Below are 14,134 nucleotides of genomic sequence, written 5' to 3'. Positions count from 1 at the left end.
ATGAGTGATATTTCATGTAGATGTATTAATGTACTTTACGTCATGGATGAGAACTGTACAATGGTTCTATATAGGTACTACATAAGGCCTACGTTATTCAATAGCCATACAATACTGGAGTATTGCATTACATCCCAACTCTTTTTGATTTTCTGAATTATCAAATGCCTTTGTGGAATAGAACAAGGCTTCTGGTCCATGATGCAAGAGAGAAATCGTTGATTGCTGTCGCAGCACAGTCTGAACTCAAGAGCCCTGAGGTCGTAAGCACTGACCGCATGGAGTAACGCCAGCTTACATCCGCCTTCGCCTGAGGCCAACCACAGCCTATTTCCAGGCATTTCAGTTGAAAGATGTGGCTAGGTAGCAACGCGTCCTTTCTTTTAGGGACGAGTCTTATAAAAAAAAACCTCTCTACTGGCCTTAAATGGAAAGTGGATTTTCGCGATGCTTTGCAAGTTCAAGCTGTACTCCGCTTCTTATTGGTTCAGTTGGTATGAAGTCATGTTGATGTGAGATGTGCCTTACAATCACAGCCGATTCTAGGGGGAAGAACGGTGAGATAAAATCTGAGGGCCGTCCTGGGCCCAATGGCACCTTCCTAGCAGGAATCAACTTTCTACATCACAGTTGGTCCGTCCTCTTTGGGTACCAGTCCCATCAAGTCCGGGCAGTGGCGATGCGGATCATATCAGTTCTGATGCTTTAGCGTATCCTCAATCAATCAGATCATAAAAAAAATACAAGTAATAACCGAAACATATATGATTTCCGAACTTGATAGCTCGCAGATCTAAAGTATATATACATAGCAACAAAAACCAGGGCTTAAGTCAATCATGTGAACGTGCATAAAAAGTTACATAAGTAAAAATGTTTAGTCAAGTCTCCACCCATTAGTTACCCCATCGGTCTTAGCTCTGACACACCCCTCCAAGAAACCCAACCAAACACTTCTTCATACCTCACTCACCAAACCCCCAATAACAAAAGGAAACCGGAAGGAGAAAACGTATCAAAATGGGTCCTAAGAAGGGCGGCGAGAACTCCAAGAAGGCAGCTGGAAACGCCCGCGTACGTGAAAAGTCCCCTCTATCCGATCTGATAATGTATTCGGATCTGATAAATCTGAGCTTTTGCCTTTTGCCCCGCCCCCGCCACATGGTTATTATGGCACGCGACCAACAAGGTATTATGGATTGTATTGCTGATGAGTATGGATTTGGAATAGAAAGCGGAAGCGGCTGCTGCTAAGAAGGCCGTTGATGATCAGAAGCGCGCAGCTGAGGAGGATAAGCAGTGGGCGAAGGGTGCTAAGGGCAATGCTAAGAAGTGAGTGTTGATTTTTTGTTGTCTGTTTTTTTCTTAGTTACACAAAAGGAGGAAGGACTTCCAATGTGGGATATGACTTCTCCGTTAGTGCAATCAGTGTGCTAATCGTATTTTATAAATCCAGAGAAGCAGAGGAAGCCAAGAAAGCAGAAGCAGCCCGTAAGAAGGCCGAACGCGATGCTCAACTCGCCGCCGAAGAAGCCTCTCAGCCCTCTAAGCCTAAGGGCAAATCGAACCAACCGGTCAAGAAGTCCCGCGGGTTGGATCTTTCCCAGCTCGACGACCAGCCTGCATCTCGTAAGGGAACCGCTCTCAATGCCTCGGGTATCGATAACGCGCTGGACGCCCTGTCGTTGACGGGCAAGGATTCATCGAAGATCGATCGTCATCCGGAGAGACGGTACAAAGCTGCTTATGCGGCGTATGAGGCGCGCCGAATGCCCGAGGTGGAGCAGGAGAACCCTGGTCTGCGGAGACAGCAGCGTTTGGACCTCATCAAGAAGGAATTCGACAAGAGCGAGGAGAATCCTTTCAACCAGGCACATGTCGCGTTTGATGCATCGAAGGATGAAATTGCTGCTATTCGCGATGCGGAGAGGAAGAAGACGGAGGCCAGATTGACGAGATAAGGCCGTTTTCTTCTCCTGCACCCTTCCAATTGGATTTTAGCATGTTCCTTTTAAGGAGGGGGTGCTCGTCTGAGCGCTCTTCTTCACACAGGGCTCTTTATATGGGTTCTGTGGTCTTGATATACCCGGCTTTGGCTTTTTGGTTTCATGTTGAGTCCACAACGGCTGGCATGGATGGGTAAATGCCATGTCTAAACTGCGTCACCGTGCAAGGTGATTGATATATTTATGGTGATGATTGATGTTCGGATAGTATAGATTCTTTAACGATAAAAAAAAAAACAAAAGCATATTCTATACCCCAAGTGACAACAGTACTCAATAACCAGAATCGTAGCCATAAAGTATTCAATATCCGACAGGCCAATCAATCGCTGCCAGGAAATGGTATCATGCAATCTAATATCCAATACAGAAGGAAGAAATAAACCAAGACGGGTCATCCAAAATAGGCGGGCGTCTATCCCATGACTGCCCGGACATCCCACACATACAGACTTTCGTCCCATCCCACACTGGCACACCAACCCTCACTTCCGAACATACACCAATCGACTCCGGTCACGAACTCTGTATGACGTGCCATTCGGCCCATCTCCACTCCCATCGTTGGACTAGGACCCGCCCGCATCGAGTCGACATCCCCAACAACTCCTGGGGGGGATTGGTCGTTCCATGCACGACAGGTCATGTCGTAGCTCCCACTAAGCAGAACATTGGATAAGTGCGGCGACCAGGAGATTTTACGGATGGCGTAGTCATGCCCGACCATCACGGTTTGTGGGCCCTGATGCGGGGCACGGATGTCGAAGGTGCGAATCGTCCGATCCACGCCCGCGGTGGCCAGGATAGACGGTCGATATTTATTCCAGTCATGTGTCAGAGCTTCAGAAGGAGGACAGGCGGCTGGTGGAACGCCCGGTTTACCAGGAATCGGAGATACCGGGGCGGCATGGATCGGGATCTGGAGAGTGAGATGGTTGGATGCGGAAGCGGGTGTGCGAAGGTCGAAAAGACGGACGTAAGAGTCGGAGGTAACACAAGAAAGGATGTCAGGAGAATGTGGCGAGAAGGATGCAGAGTAAGTGCAGCTGTGTGTGGGAAGAGTGACGAGAGAATGCGGACGATCGGGAGTCCAGACGCGCACAGTACCGTCCCAGCTGCTGGAGCAGAATCGGTCTTTCGCGACGAGATTCCAGTGCACACTGAAGACTTCACGGTTGTGCTCTTTCCAATTCTGGACGGGGAAGTCGTTCAAGTTGCAATCGAACAGCTTAATGCTACCGTCCCCAGAGGCTGTGAGAACTTGATTTTCGTGGATCTCAGACCATGCAAGATCGTAGAGCGAGTCTTGGGTGGTAAACCTGGCATCGTCTGGTTAGAATGAACTGACTTGGTCATCTTCAATGGAAGGCCTGTACCATTTCACAGGTACAATTCCGTTTGGAGTCAACTCCAAAATGTACATGCGTCCATTTCCCACGAGTCCAAAGTTGGACGACGAGGCGACGGCCAGCCGGTTATCGAAGAACGGGGAGTACTTAACCGCACAGCCGTTATAGCCCTCGGTGCGAAAATGCAGCATGGTTCTGGGGGATGATCCGGGGCCAAACCACACTTAATGTCACAAGGAGGTAAGTAGGTAGAAAAGGAAAAAGCGGTGGGCGTAGATTAGCGACTGCGGTGAAAGATCATATCGCAAAATATGCTGACTGGAATCAAATGACTTCCAGTTGCGGGGAGATTCTCACTTCCTTGAGCCGAGGTCCATTTACCGTGATTGGTGGAGTCCCCGTGATTAGCGTCAACGTCATGTTGTATATCCACTTTTCAACTACTTTTGTATACTGTACAACATTTTGTTGAAGCGCATTCGATTCTTACATTACCAAGATGTTTCTATTGCGATCCTCCTAAACACGACATCCTCGGGATTTTTGACCGACCTACAGTGGATTTCCTCTTCACAGTGTGGATTATCATCCAGGATTGACGCATACCCCAGTTATAACCTACCCCCAAGAACCACACATTATGGGTGGCATGGTCTTAAGTCAAAAATATCTCAAAAAACTAATAAACCATGATCGTTTTGGCTATGAACAGCTGAAATTGGCTGCGTGCCATCCTTTTATCGAGACTTGAGACCATCACATAAGCCCTAATACAATGTTACCTTCGCTTCACATGAAGATACGGCTCTCTAAACGCAAGACAATGACGAGAATAACTTGTCACGCTCTAAAACAACTCGGGATGATGTTCCTGTTGATAAATAGTGTAAGTATTTCCTAGTGATGCCGGATTTCCGATATATCGGCGGAACGCCACTTTGCCGATGCGGAGAGCCGGGGTCCTGAAGTCAAGCCGATTTTCTCGGTTTATCTTTATTTTTTTTTTTAAAAAAAAAAAAAATCTGTGACTGTATCGCCCATCGTTGAGTATCTATCTAAGATACCCCAGGTCAACCATGTCAAGCCGTGCAACGCATCATCTCCGGGGCTGCTACCCTCACGCCCTTCGAACCACAGCAGCTCTACGCGCGTCAATCTTATTACCTAGTCGATGCGCGCTTCAATCAACTGTCAGGCCAGTTGTATTCAGTCAGAAAAAGAATTGGCCATCTCCGTGGCTACACCAATTCAGCGTATCTGCCCTCCATGCGGCTGAAACCAAGATCATCTGCGTCCCTCCAATGGCCGAATCCATCTCCGAGGGTGTCCTGTCGACCTTCAACGGACAGGTCGGCGACTACGTTGAACAGGATGAAGAGGTCGCCTCGATCGAAACGGACAATATAGATGTCGCCATAAATGCACCACATAGCGGAACGATCACAAGGTTACTTGTCAGCGAGGGCCACGCCGTGCCAGTGGGACAGGCTGTTATTGAGATTAGCCTCAAAGAGCGCGATACAACACTACCTTTATCACCACCACCACCACCACCACAAGCGGAACAAACTCCTGAATCTCCTCAGGAAGTCACTCAGAAGCAACAGACACCTATTAGGGAAACAACACCCTCCCAAGAGCCAACAAAAGAAACAACCTCGACACCTACCCCAATGACTACTCCACAACCCGTACCAAACAGCCAAGGTCCAGTATCAGCCTTTCAGGGGAGTCGATCAGAGACGAAAGTCAGCTCACTCATACGTTCTATGCGCCCACCAGGCAGCTGATTATAAGAACACTAGGTCAAAATGTCTCGTATGCGCCTGCGCACGGCAGAGCGTCTAAAAGATTCGCAGAACACAGTCGCGTTCCTCACGACGTTCAACGAAGTAGACATGAGCAAGGTTATGGCATTCCGCTCGCAGAACAAGGATGACGTGCTTCAGAACCACGGCGTCAAGCTGGGTTTCATGGGCCCGGTGGCGCGGGCCTCCGCGCTGGCTCTTCGGGAGATTCCGGCTATCAATGCGTCCATTGAGAACGACGACACGATTGTCTTCCGCGACTATATCGACCTTAGCGTTGCCGTTGCGACACCCAAAGGCTTGGTGACTCCAGTGCTACGTAATATGGAAAACCGGACCATCGTGGAAATCGAACAGGGCATCGCCGAACTGGGGGAAAAGGTGAATCGATCAGAGTTGTTATTAGCACAGCTCTACAATAAGAATCTGTTTTCTAACATCTACCATTTATTAGGCTCGCAATGGCAAATTGACTATGGATGATCTAACCGGTGGGTCCTTTACGATCAGTAATAGTGGAATCTGGGGTTCGTTGTTTGGCACTCCCATTATCAATATACCACAGACTGCTGTGCTTGGGATTTACGGCATTCAGCAGAGACCTGTCGCTATCGATGGACGGGTAGAGATCCGCCCAGTAAGTCATTATTATCTGTTTTGTGTAAGTTTGCGGATTATCCTGACTCTAGTAGATGATGTATTCTGCGTTGACCTACGATCATCGGCTAGTCGACGGCCGTGAAGCAGTAACGTTCTTGACACTGGTCAAAAAGTATATTGAGGACCCAGTCAGCATGCTTGTCGCGTAAATTGCATGATCTATATGTATATTTTTTATCTTTCAAGAACATCAATGTTAGGTGATGTTTCACTGTAACAAATTAGGAATATCATCGCTATGCGGATGGAACTATATATGTACAAAGAACCTGATCATGTCTTTGGAAGCGCCTAGCACAGAAACCAGAAAATAGGCTAAAAAAAAAAGCATTACAAATAAATTTTACAGCGGACAGAGGAAAATCTCTTTCCCTAAGACCAGGAAACTGTGATACCACATCGGGCTAAAAGTCCGGCAATTCCCCAAGCCACCGAAAGTCTTCCCGGCAAGATACTATTACACCGATTCGCACTCACACCACTGTGCAATTAATACATGCGGGCATCCTACCAACCAGACTGCGGGGAACAGAGATCACCAGCTTCTAGTTCATTTATAGAGTCGCAATCTCCTAGCCCCTGGTACATACACCCATGCGGCCACGCCCATTATACATACAATCCCCAAGCCGAACCCTGACCCGATTGATATCCCTCCTACTTCCCACCCCCCAATTCCATGAAGAACAGATAATCAAAGAAGTACAACCACAATGTTAATATCGCGAGCACGATACTTCACTCGCCAGAGCCAGAATCAGCTCTATATATCGCACACAGCGCAGTCTTCTCTCTCACCCACAACGACAATATGCCGTTCCGGCCACTGCACAGACCACCGAGGAAATAGTAAGTATCATTGACATGGAGATTTCAACAGAAAATGTTAACTTTCACTCTTCAGGTCCACAATGATGACTTTCTACAAGGAAGCGCAGCAACCTACATCGACATGATGTACTCGTCGTGGAAGAATGACCCGTCCTCTGTGCATCTTTCATGGCAGGCGTATTTTCACAATGTCGAGAATGGCCACATACCCATGGACCAGGCATTCATGCCGCCTCCAGGTCTAGTGACGGCATCGACGAGTGTATCAATCGCACCAAATTCGCGAGAAAATAGCCTCACTGTCAAGCAGTTGAAGGCGATTCAACTGATCCAGGAGTATCAGAGATGGGGACACGAGTATGCATCTACTGATCCGTTGGGGATGGCGAACGAGGGGAAGATTCGTCGGAAAGAGCTGCAATTGAGCCATTATGGGCTCGGTGAGCAGGATCTCGATCTCGTGCTTACCGCTGGGACAGGCTCTATGCAGGATTTCACATCTGAGAAGCCCAAAACCCTGCGGGAGATTATCGCTGCCTGTGAGGAGACTCATTGCAGCATGATGGGAGTCGAATACATGCATATCTCGAATCAGGAGCAGGTGGACTGGATCCGAGCTCGTATTGAGGGCGCGCAGCGCCATCGGTTCACTGACGAGGATAAACGACATATGTTGCATGGTCTTGTCCGCGCTACTAGTTGGGAGAAGTTTATTGCGACTAAGTTTCCGAATGAGAAGCGGTTCGGGTTGGACGGTGTCGAGAGCTATATTCCTGCGCTGGAGGCTGCGATTGATAGGTCGGCTGAACATGGTGTTGATAAGATTGAAATGGGGGTTGCGCATCGCGGCCGCATGAATATGCTGTACAACATTATCGGGAAGGATGGGGCGGCCATGTTCCATGATTTTGATCCCAAGGGGACCTCCCATTGGGGTATTCCTGGGGATGTTAAATATCATTACGGTGGTAGTGGCGAGCATGTAGCATCTTCCGGTAAGAGAGTGTATATGAACGTGCTGCCTCAACCATCGCATTTGGATTCGGTGAACCCGGTTGTTATGGGCAAGACGCGCGGGATCCAGGATCGCCTTGCGGATGGCCAGGATTCCACAATGATGCTTAACGTGCATACGGATGCGTCATTTGCCGCTCAGGGCACGATATACGAGACGTTAGGGCTTTCAGGTTTGCCCGGGTACACCACTGGCGGCACGCTGCGCGTGATTGTTAACAACCAGGTTGGCTTCACAACGGATATGTGGCAGGCAAGGTCGACCCCTTACTGCACTGATGTGGCCAAGGTGCTGGATGCACCAGTGTTCCATGTTAACGGAGACGATGTCGAAGCGGTTTGCTCGGCGGCGATTCTTGCAGCTGATTTCCGGGCACAATTTAAGAAAGATTGTGTGGTCGATATCATTTGCTATCGGCGCAACGGACACAATGAGATGGATCAGGCTTCTTTCACTCATCCTACCATGCACAGGCGGATTGCTGATAAGGTCCATATTTTGGACCGGTACGAGGCAGGGCTGATTGAGCAAAGCATCGTAACACGGGAGCAAGTGGATGGCATGAAAAATGATGCTTGGGACAAACTTACGCAGTGCTTGGAAAAGAGTGGCGATCACAAGCCTGATGCGCGCGAGTGGCTAATCGACTCTTGGAAAAGTGTAAAATCACCCATGGAGTTAGAAAGAGAGACACTACCACAAAAGGTCACAGCCATTGGCCATCAGGCTGTAGAGACTGTAACCCAAAAGCTGGGAGCTGCGGTCCCCGATGATTTCGTGCTACACAAGAATCTAGAGCGCATCCTCGTTCATCGCAAGCAGACTGTCGACTCTGGAACGGATATTGACTGGGCAACAGCTGAGGCTCTCGCTTTCGGCACACTATTGCAGGAGGGCACGACTGTACGTGTCTCCGGACAGGATGTAGAACGAGGTACCTTCTCTCAGCGACATTCAGTCCTCCACGATCAACAGTCCAACCAAACTTACACTCCGCTGAGTATCCTGGGCGAAGGGCAAGGCCTCTTCAGCATTACCAATTCGTCGCTGACCGAAAATGCTGCTTTGGGCTTCGAGTATGGCTATTCCTTAGCTGATCCAAACGCCCTAGTGATATGGGAAGCACAATTCGGAGACTTTGCCAATAATGCTCAGTGCATTATCGACAACTATATTGCATCATCTGAAGAGAAATGGCTCCAAAGGTCGGGTGTGGTCCTTTCCTTGCCACACGGATACGACGGCCAGGGGCCGGAGCATACATCAACTCGATTGGAGAGATTCCTGCAACTAGGCAATGAGGATTCAAGATCTTTCCCATCACCTGAGCAGCTGCAGCGGCAGTATCAGGATTGCAATATGCAAGTAGTGTGTATGACCAGCCCAGCCAATTACTTCCATGTCCTGCGCCGGTAAATCCATCGTGAATTTAGAAAGCGTATGTCTTCCTCTCCCTTTCCCTTAGAATCGTATGACAGAGCACAGATTGAATCATTAACCCAGCGCTTATCATCCTGTTCTCCAAATCTCTGCTCCGTCATCCGCTTGCTCGCTCGGATATCCAAGATTTCACTGAAATGCCTTATTTCCAACCTCTATTGTCTGAGACTGAGCACGGAAAAACCGTAAATGACCCCCAAAGTATTAAGCGTGTCATTTTCTGCTCGGGTCAGGTCTATGCTGCCTTCTCCAAGCACCGCGAAACCCATGGTCTGAAGGATACAGCCATAACACGAGTCGAAGAACTCCATCCCTTCCCTTGGGAACAAGTACGGCAGAACCTGGATACTTATCCCAACGCAAAGGATATCGTCTGGTGCCAAGAGGAAGCACTAAATGGGGGTTCCTGGAGCCATGTGATGCCGCGCATGGACCTCATCTTGCAAAGGACAGAGAACCACGGAGACAAGAGGGTGAGGTTTGCAGGGAGAGACCCGGCATCAGGTGTGGTTGTGGGGTATAAGGTACTGCATGCACTGCAGGAGCAGATTCTATTGAATGATGCTTTTCAAATTGAATAGCTAGTTAGCCATGACTGTTTCAGTCTCACCAATATAGAGTTAGATTTCCCAAGTTAATAGTGTCCCGTATATAGTGGTCCTAAAAAAAAAGATTTTGTCGCAAATTTTCAGTGTCGTTTATGTTCAAGACGTCTGATATACTATAGGGCGCAACCTTATAAGCACTACACCCAAGGATATCTTTGGAAAGACTTCGGATGCAGTAAAAGTAATCCTCGAATCGAAATGGACGCCTAATATGTCTTCGGCTGGCTCGCTGAAAATACCGATATATACACGCATAAGATCTTAGCGATTCACGATAGATTGAAAAGCTCCCACATGAGACCATCAAAATCTGGCACACCTGTCAATCCAAATGTCTCCTCAAATGCGGAGTCCCCAAATAGTTGTAGTGAGTCCGTTTGTTCAAGTGTAGCGTCAGGAAACCCTGGGTTGAAAACACCAAAGCCGGCAGGGTTTGTATCCAAATCTATGAGCTCTTGTTGCTGGTTTGTTGCGTTTTGTCCTAAAGGCAATTGGGAAGAGATATTAGGACTTTGTTGGATATTATTCGTAGTGCGTATCCTTGAACGAAGCCGAGGAGTAGCCGTTGACTCCGCTGAAGCTCGAGTTTTCAAGAGTCGCCTCATGGTCACACTTGAGATATCATCGATGCAGTCTCTAGCTCTCTGGGCTTCAAGCCAATATTCGCCGATACTGCTCAGAATATTGAGAGCAGCAGTTATATTTTTTGTGAGTTCATCTATTTGTATGTTTGTCGAAATATCAGGCAACTTCCAAATGCTATGAAGCACCACAAGTGTGCCCAGAAAAATTGAATGGACAACCAGTCGGCTGTACTGCAGGGAGTCATGCCTATACAGCTCTCTGAAGCTTTCCAACAGCTCCATCGCGTGTCTGAAACATAAGATAGAAGAATCTTCGGATGGGTCTGGAATGGCTGGACTGGGGCGCAAGACTAGTATCATCATCTCATGATATTTGATTTCGCAGAGCTTGGCGCTCATGTTGTTGATATTATCAGTATGTGGTGTCTCGGCCTTCCAGGTTTGCAGACGCTCCAACATCTCCCTTTGCCAAACGAAAATGTCTCGAATTGGTGGGTAGGCGTATGCTGGTGGCTCTCGAGATATACTGTGCATGACATACTTGATCTCTGAGTTTAGTCTGGCGGCTTTGAATAAGTGTATGCCAAATGATACATGAGAAGGTGGCTGTTCAGGGGATCTTTCTTGGGCGTCAGGTCTCATCAGCTCAAAGTCCGAGATGTCCATAGGAAGCTAGACCTATTAGTTCCATGCACACAAGTTATTCAAATATAGGCGAAGTACTCACACGTAGATCGCACGCTTCGTCCCGGATACCCACCGGTCGCCCCATCATTGTCCCTATCGTCCGGTCAAACGTGTACACCACCCAGAAAACCCGGGTTCTCATTTCCTGTTCCAACAGTGATATTTTCAGAGAGGGTGTGTTTCGTATATCCCGCTGTAAACCTAAATCGATAAGAGAAGCCAAGCACTGGTAGTTGAGGTTCCATATATTGATTCCACAAGATGGGTTGTGGAATCCATACACCATGAGTAATAGCAATGACTGCAATCCACCCAAGGTTCCATCCGGAGATATATTACTAAAATGCTGCATTGCTGTGGCATAATAGCCCTCAGCAGGGAGGCGGACTTTGGACCTCCGTGAAAGATCAGTGGCAGCAATAGCCATAACCATGTAGACCTGAAAGGCCACTATTGGGCTGACATCTTCCGACGAATACATTTGATCTATATAGCTCATATGGGATGGCTGGTGCAAAAAAGGATAAATGATGTGAATGGTTTCAAAGTACTTGGCTGACAATTCGGCAGCAGTTTCTCGTCGTGGGGGCAAAGAAGCGGGTGTATGAAGAATCTCTGCCGCGAGAGCGGTCGACTCTCCTGATAGTGAGCCTGCAGAATCATTGGCAGCATTTCGTCGCTTCTGATGCCTACCGGCACTAGAGAATACGAGATTGGCAAAGAAATATCCGCTTGAAGGCCCAATATAGCGGGGTTCGCCTCCAGGTGAGAGCGAGACAAGTCCTATCTCATGGGCTTGTCGAGATTCCATCCAAGGAAGAGTCCGCAATGGATGATGTGGCCCACTTTGGTATTGCTGTGTGCTTTGCCCCGGGCCCTGTTCCTCGCTTGTGGCAAGCTCTCTCTGAGGGCTAAGGATAGACGTTTCCTCGTGGTCCTCAATCAATACTGGCTCCTCCTCTTGGGCAAGGTTGTCTCTAGACTGTTCACCCAAGTCAACATTTGGACAACTTTCTTTTACCAGCGTTTCCAACCATTGTATTCGTTTCTCCATGCTCGCGATATACCTATTCAAGGTCAGGATTTCTAATGATCTAGGGGCAGGCTATGCACTAACGAGCGCTGAACAAGCTGCTTGCCATCATTGATACAAGGGGTGCTAGCCTTCTGGCATGACCCACAGCGAGGAGTTTGCCCATCGCACTGTATTAGCCAGCGTCAGCTGCAGAAGCACGCAAGTTATAGAACAAAAACATACGCGGATCTTCCGTCGTTGACAGCGGCGGCACGCGGCGCGATTCCGATTCCTCCTCGGCGAATCCATGGTAGTGACGGTATTAACACATATATATTATATATATAGTGAGTATACTTTAAATCGGCATAATACACTGGAATTGATTGATAAAGAGCGATTGTGCAACGTACTCCAGCCAATGATCGGAAGGAGGTTGGAAGAGAAAAGATCGAGCCTTCGAAGTGGTGGAAAGGGAGACGGAGTTCTTCCGCTGGGACGAAGCGGATCACTTCCGAACGTCCGGTTAGCCCTAGAGTCAGGGTCTACATGAAGATCAAATATGATTGCGATATAGATAACGAAGACAATGTACTTTGAGACTACCTTAAAACTCTGCACTCTTTTCTTCATATATTTCTGTTTTCTTTTCATTGCTTAGCAGACACAAGTCCCATGGGAATTTTCACCGTTCTCCAAGAGATGACTAGTACTGCTTCTCTTCCGCCGCCCATGGATTGTCCGTAGAAGAATGGTAATAGACGCTTATATAGACTCCGATCTTCTCCGTAAAAGCAAAAGAAATCCAAGATGTCAGACGGTCCGTCCGCTCAAGATCATTTTCAGGACTGTCCAGTTTGAATATGATTAGAGTCCATTCAATCATAAGAAGAATGACTTACAAGTAAGATTGAATAATATCCAAATAGGATTTACCTATGTCAACCATGCCAATTTCCTCCATAAAATGTGCAATCCCGGTAGCAATTTTTAGGTCATTCTCACCGTGCACAGGTAAGTAGATCTTGGTCAACGGCGATGGATCTCCGCTTCTCATCTCGTAATTCCACATCAACGGGGTTGTCTTGGAGGTGTCGCTTCGATCATCATGTTCTACTTTGATCTCAAGCTCTCCGTCCGGGATCTGGATATGGTCAAAGAGTTGCAAGAGATACCGCAATCCGTTGTCCACAGATGAGCCCTGCAGCCGAGAGCCCAGGGACCAGACCTCTTCAAGCTTCGCCCGCGTCATACTAGCTGAGCACATATAGAACTTGAGGCGACACTTTAACGGCTCGATGCAGTCCCATGAGAAGAAAGTAAACGGATTATATGAGTTAGACTCTTGCAGGTAACGGTCCACCATTGAAAACGCCTCAGCGCAGTCTACTTGTCTCTGCAGGTCTTTAACCGTGGTGGCCAGTAATTCTCGCGAAGACTGCCCAGATACTTTGCATTTCAATCCCGGAAAGGCATAGACCTTGACCGATATAGTACCATTTCCGAAAAGGTCAAAACCGAACAGTGTTTGCGTTCTCACATATGTGTCATCGACCCTGTTCTTTTCCAGTATGGCTTTTTCGGTCGCATCAATATGTATGTTTTGAGAGACTGTATCCCATAATCGTGAGTCGAATCCTTTGAGATCAAGTTCCGACAAGGTGGAGAGAAACTCGTTTGCTATATCTCGATCGTAGGCAATAGCCTCGGTACCTCGCGCTCCACTGAGTGGCTCAAAAGCTATACGAACAGTTGGTTGCTTTCCATGCTGCTGGTAGTTGACACTAAACTCCACAGGAAGACCACTCCGGGTAAGAGTACTTCGAACGACTTGTGGATAGGGCCCCAGAAAAGGGACAATGACACAGGCGTAGAACTTAAGATACTGTTGTTGCCGCTCGATGCTATAGTTTGACGATATCATAAGCTTCACTAGGATTGGGCCAGTTTTGTACCACCATTGCTTCCAACTCTCATTCGGAAATTCGAGGGTTTCAGTCAATGATTCAAAAGACATGGGATTTAGTGAGCAAGGAATGTGCATCGTGGTTCGAGAGGCCAATTTTGGGGGGTGAATACGAGACCTCAACTGGAGCTTCTATGAGGTCGATGAAAGCTGAGCTTAATATGC

General features: G+C 47.9%; 6 protein-coding genes across 6 annotated transcripts; 3 read left to right on the top strand and 3 right to left on the bottom strand.

Annotated features, from left to right (window-relative positions):
• Positions 1-963: 963 nt before the first annotated feature.
• BDV27DRAFT_124402 (DUF1014 domain protein) lies at positions 964-2,258 on the top strand. The gene is made up of 3 exons (XM_032066078.1): positions 964-1,074; positions 1,232-1,332; positions 1,457-2,258. The coding sequence occupies exons 1-3, from the start codon at positions 1,021-1,023 to the stop codon at positions 1,959-1,961; spliced, it is 660 nt and encodes a 219-aa protein (XP_031930261.1). The 5' UTR covers positions 964-1,020; the 3' UTR covers positions 1,962-2,258.
• pex7 (putative peroxisome biosynthesis protein (Peroxine-7)) lies at positions 2,259-3,679 on the bottom strand. Its single transcript, XM_032066077.1, has 2 exons — positions 3,383-3,679; positions 2,259-3,325 (listed from the first exon to the last, which is right to left on the bottom strand). The coding sequence occupies exons 1-2, from the start codon at positions 3,544-3,546 to the stop codon at positions 2,422-2,424; spliced, it is 1,068 nt and encodes a 355-aa protein (XP_031930260.1). The 5' UTR covers positions 3,547-3,679; the 3' UTR covers positions 2,259-2,421.
• A 680-nt stretch (positions 3,680-4,359) lies between these two features.
• On the top strand, positions 4,360-6,074 carry BDV27DRAFT_124400 (uncharacterized protein). Its single transcript, XM_032066076.1, has 4 exons — positions 4,360-5,103; positions 5,161-5,544; positions 5,618-5,800; positions 5,856-6,074. The coding sequence occupies exons 1-4, from the start codon at positions 4,432-4,434 to the stop codon at positions 5,970-5,972; spliced, it is 1,356 nt and encodes a 451-aa protein (XP_031930259.1). The 5' UTR covers positions 4,360-4,431; the 3' UTR covers positions 5,973-6,074.
• A 376-nt stretch (positions 6,075-6,450) lies between these two features.
• BDV27DRAFT_170126 (alpha-ketoglutarate dehydrogenase complex subunit Kgd1) lies at positions 6,451-9,690 on the top strand (the record flags this gene model as incomplete). Its single annotated transcript, XM_032075212.1, has 3 exons — positions 6,451-9,070; positions 9,135-9,138; positions 9,173-9,690. The coding sequence occupies exons 1-3, from the start codon at positions 6,707-6,709 to the stop codon at positions 9,688-9,690; spliced, it is 2,886 nt and encodes a 961-aa protein (XP_031930258.1). The 5' UTR covers positions 6,451-6,706.
• A 296-nt stretch (positions 9,691-9,986) lies between these two features.
• Positions 9,987-12,412, bottom strand: BDV27DRAFT_170123 (Zn(II)2Cys6 transcription factor; the record flags this gene model as incomplete). Its single annotated transcript, XM_032075211.1, has 4 exons — positions 12,247-12,412; positions 12,106-12,191; positions 11,062-12,055; positions 9,987-10,973 (listed from the first exon to the last, which is right to left on the bottom strand). The coding sequence occupies exons 1-4, from the start codon at positions 12,310-12,312 to the stop codon at positions 9,987-9,989; spliced, it is 2,133 nt and encodes a 710-aa protein (XP_031930257.1). The 5' UTR covers positions 12,313-12,412.
• A 297-nt stretch (positions 12,413-12,709) lies between these two features.
• Positions 12,710-14,047, bottom strand: BDV27DRAFT_143057 (putative tryptophan dimethylallyltransferase; the record flags this gene model as incomplete). Its single annotated transcript, XM_032070042.1, has 2 exons — positions 12,710-12,851; positions 12,906-14,047. The coding sequence occupies 2 exons, from the start codon at positions 14,045-14,047 to the stop codon at positions 12,710-12,712; spliced, it is 1,284 nt and encodes a 427-aa protein (XP_031930256.1).
• Between the last annotated feature and the right edge of the window lie 87 nt (positions 14,048-14,134).

This window comes from Aspergillus caelatus (genome assembly GCF_009193585.1).
Source record: "Aspergillus caelatus strain CBS 763.97 unplaced genomic scaffold BDV27scaffold_40, whole genome shotgun sequence".
NCBI lineage: Eukaryota > Fungi > Ascomycota > Eurotiomycetes > Eurotiales > Aspergillaceae > Aspergillus > Aspergillus caelatus.
The sequence above is the reverse complement of the archived record's forward strand: the minus strand, read 5'-3'. Positions and strand labels throughout refer to the sequence as shown.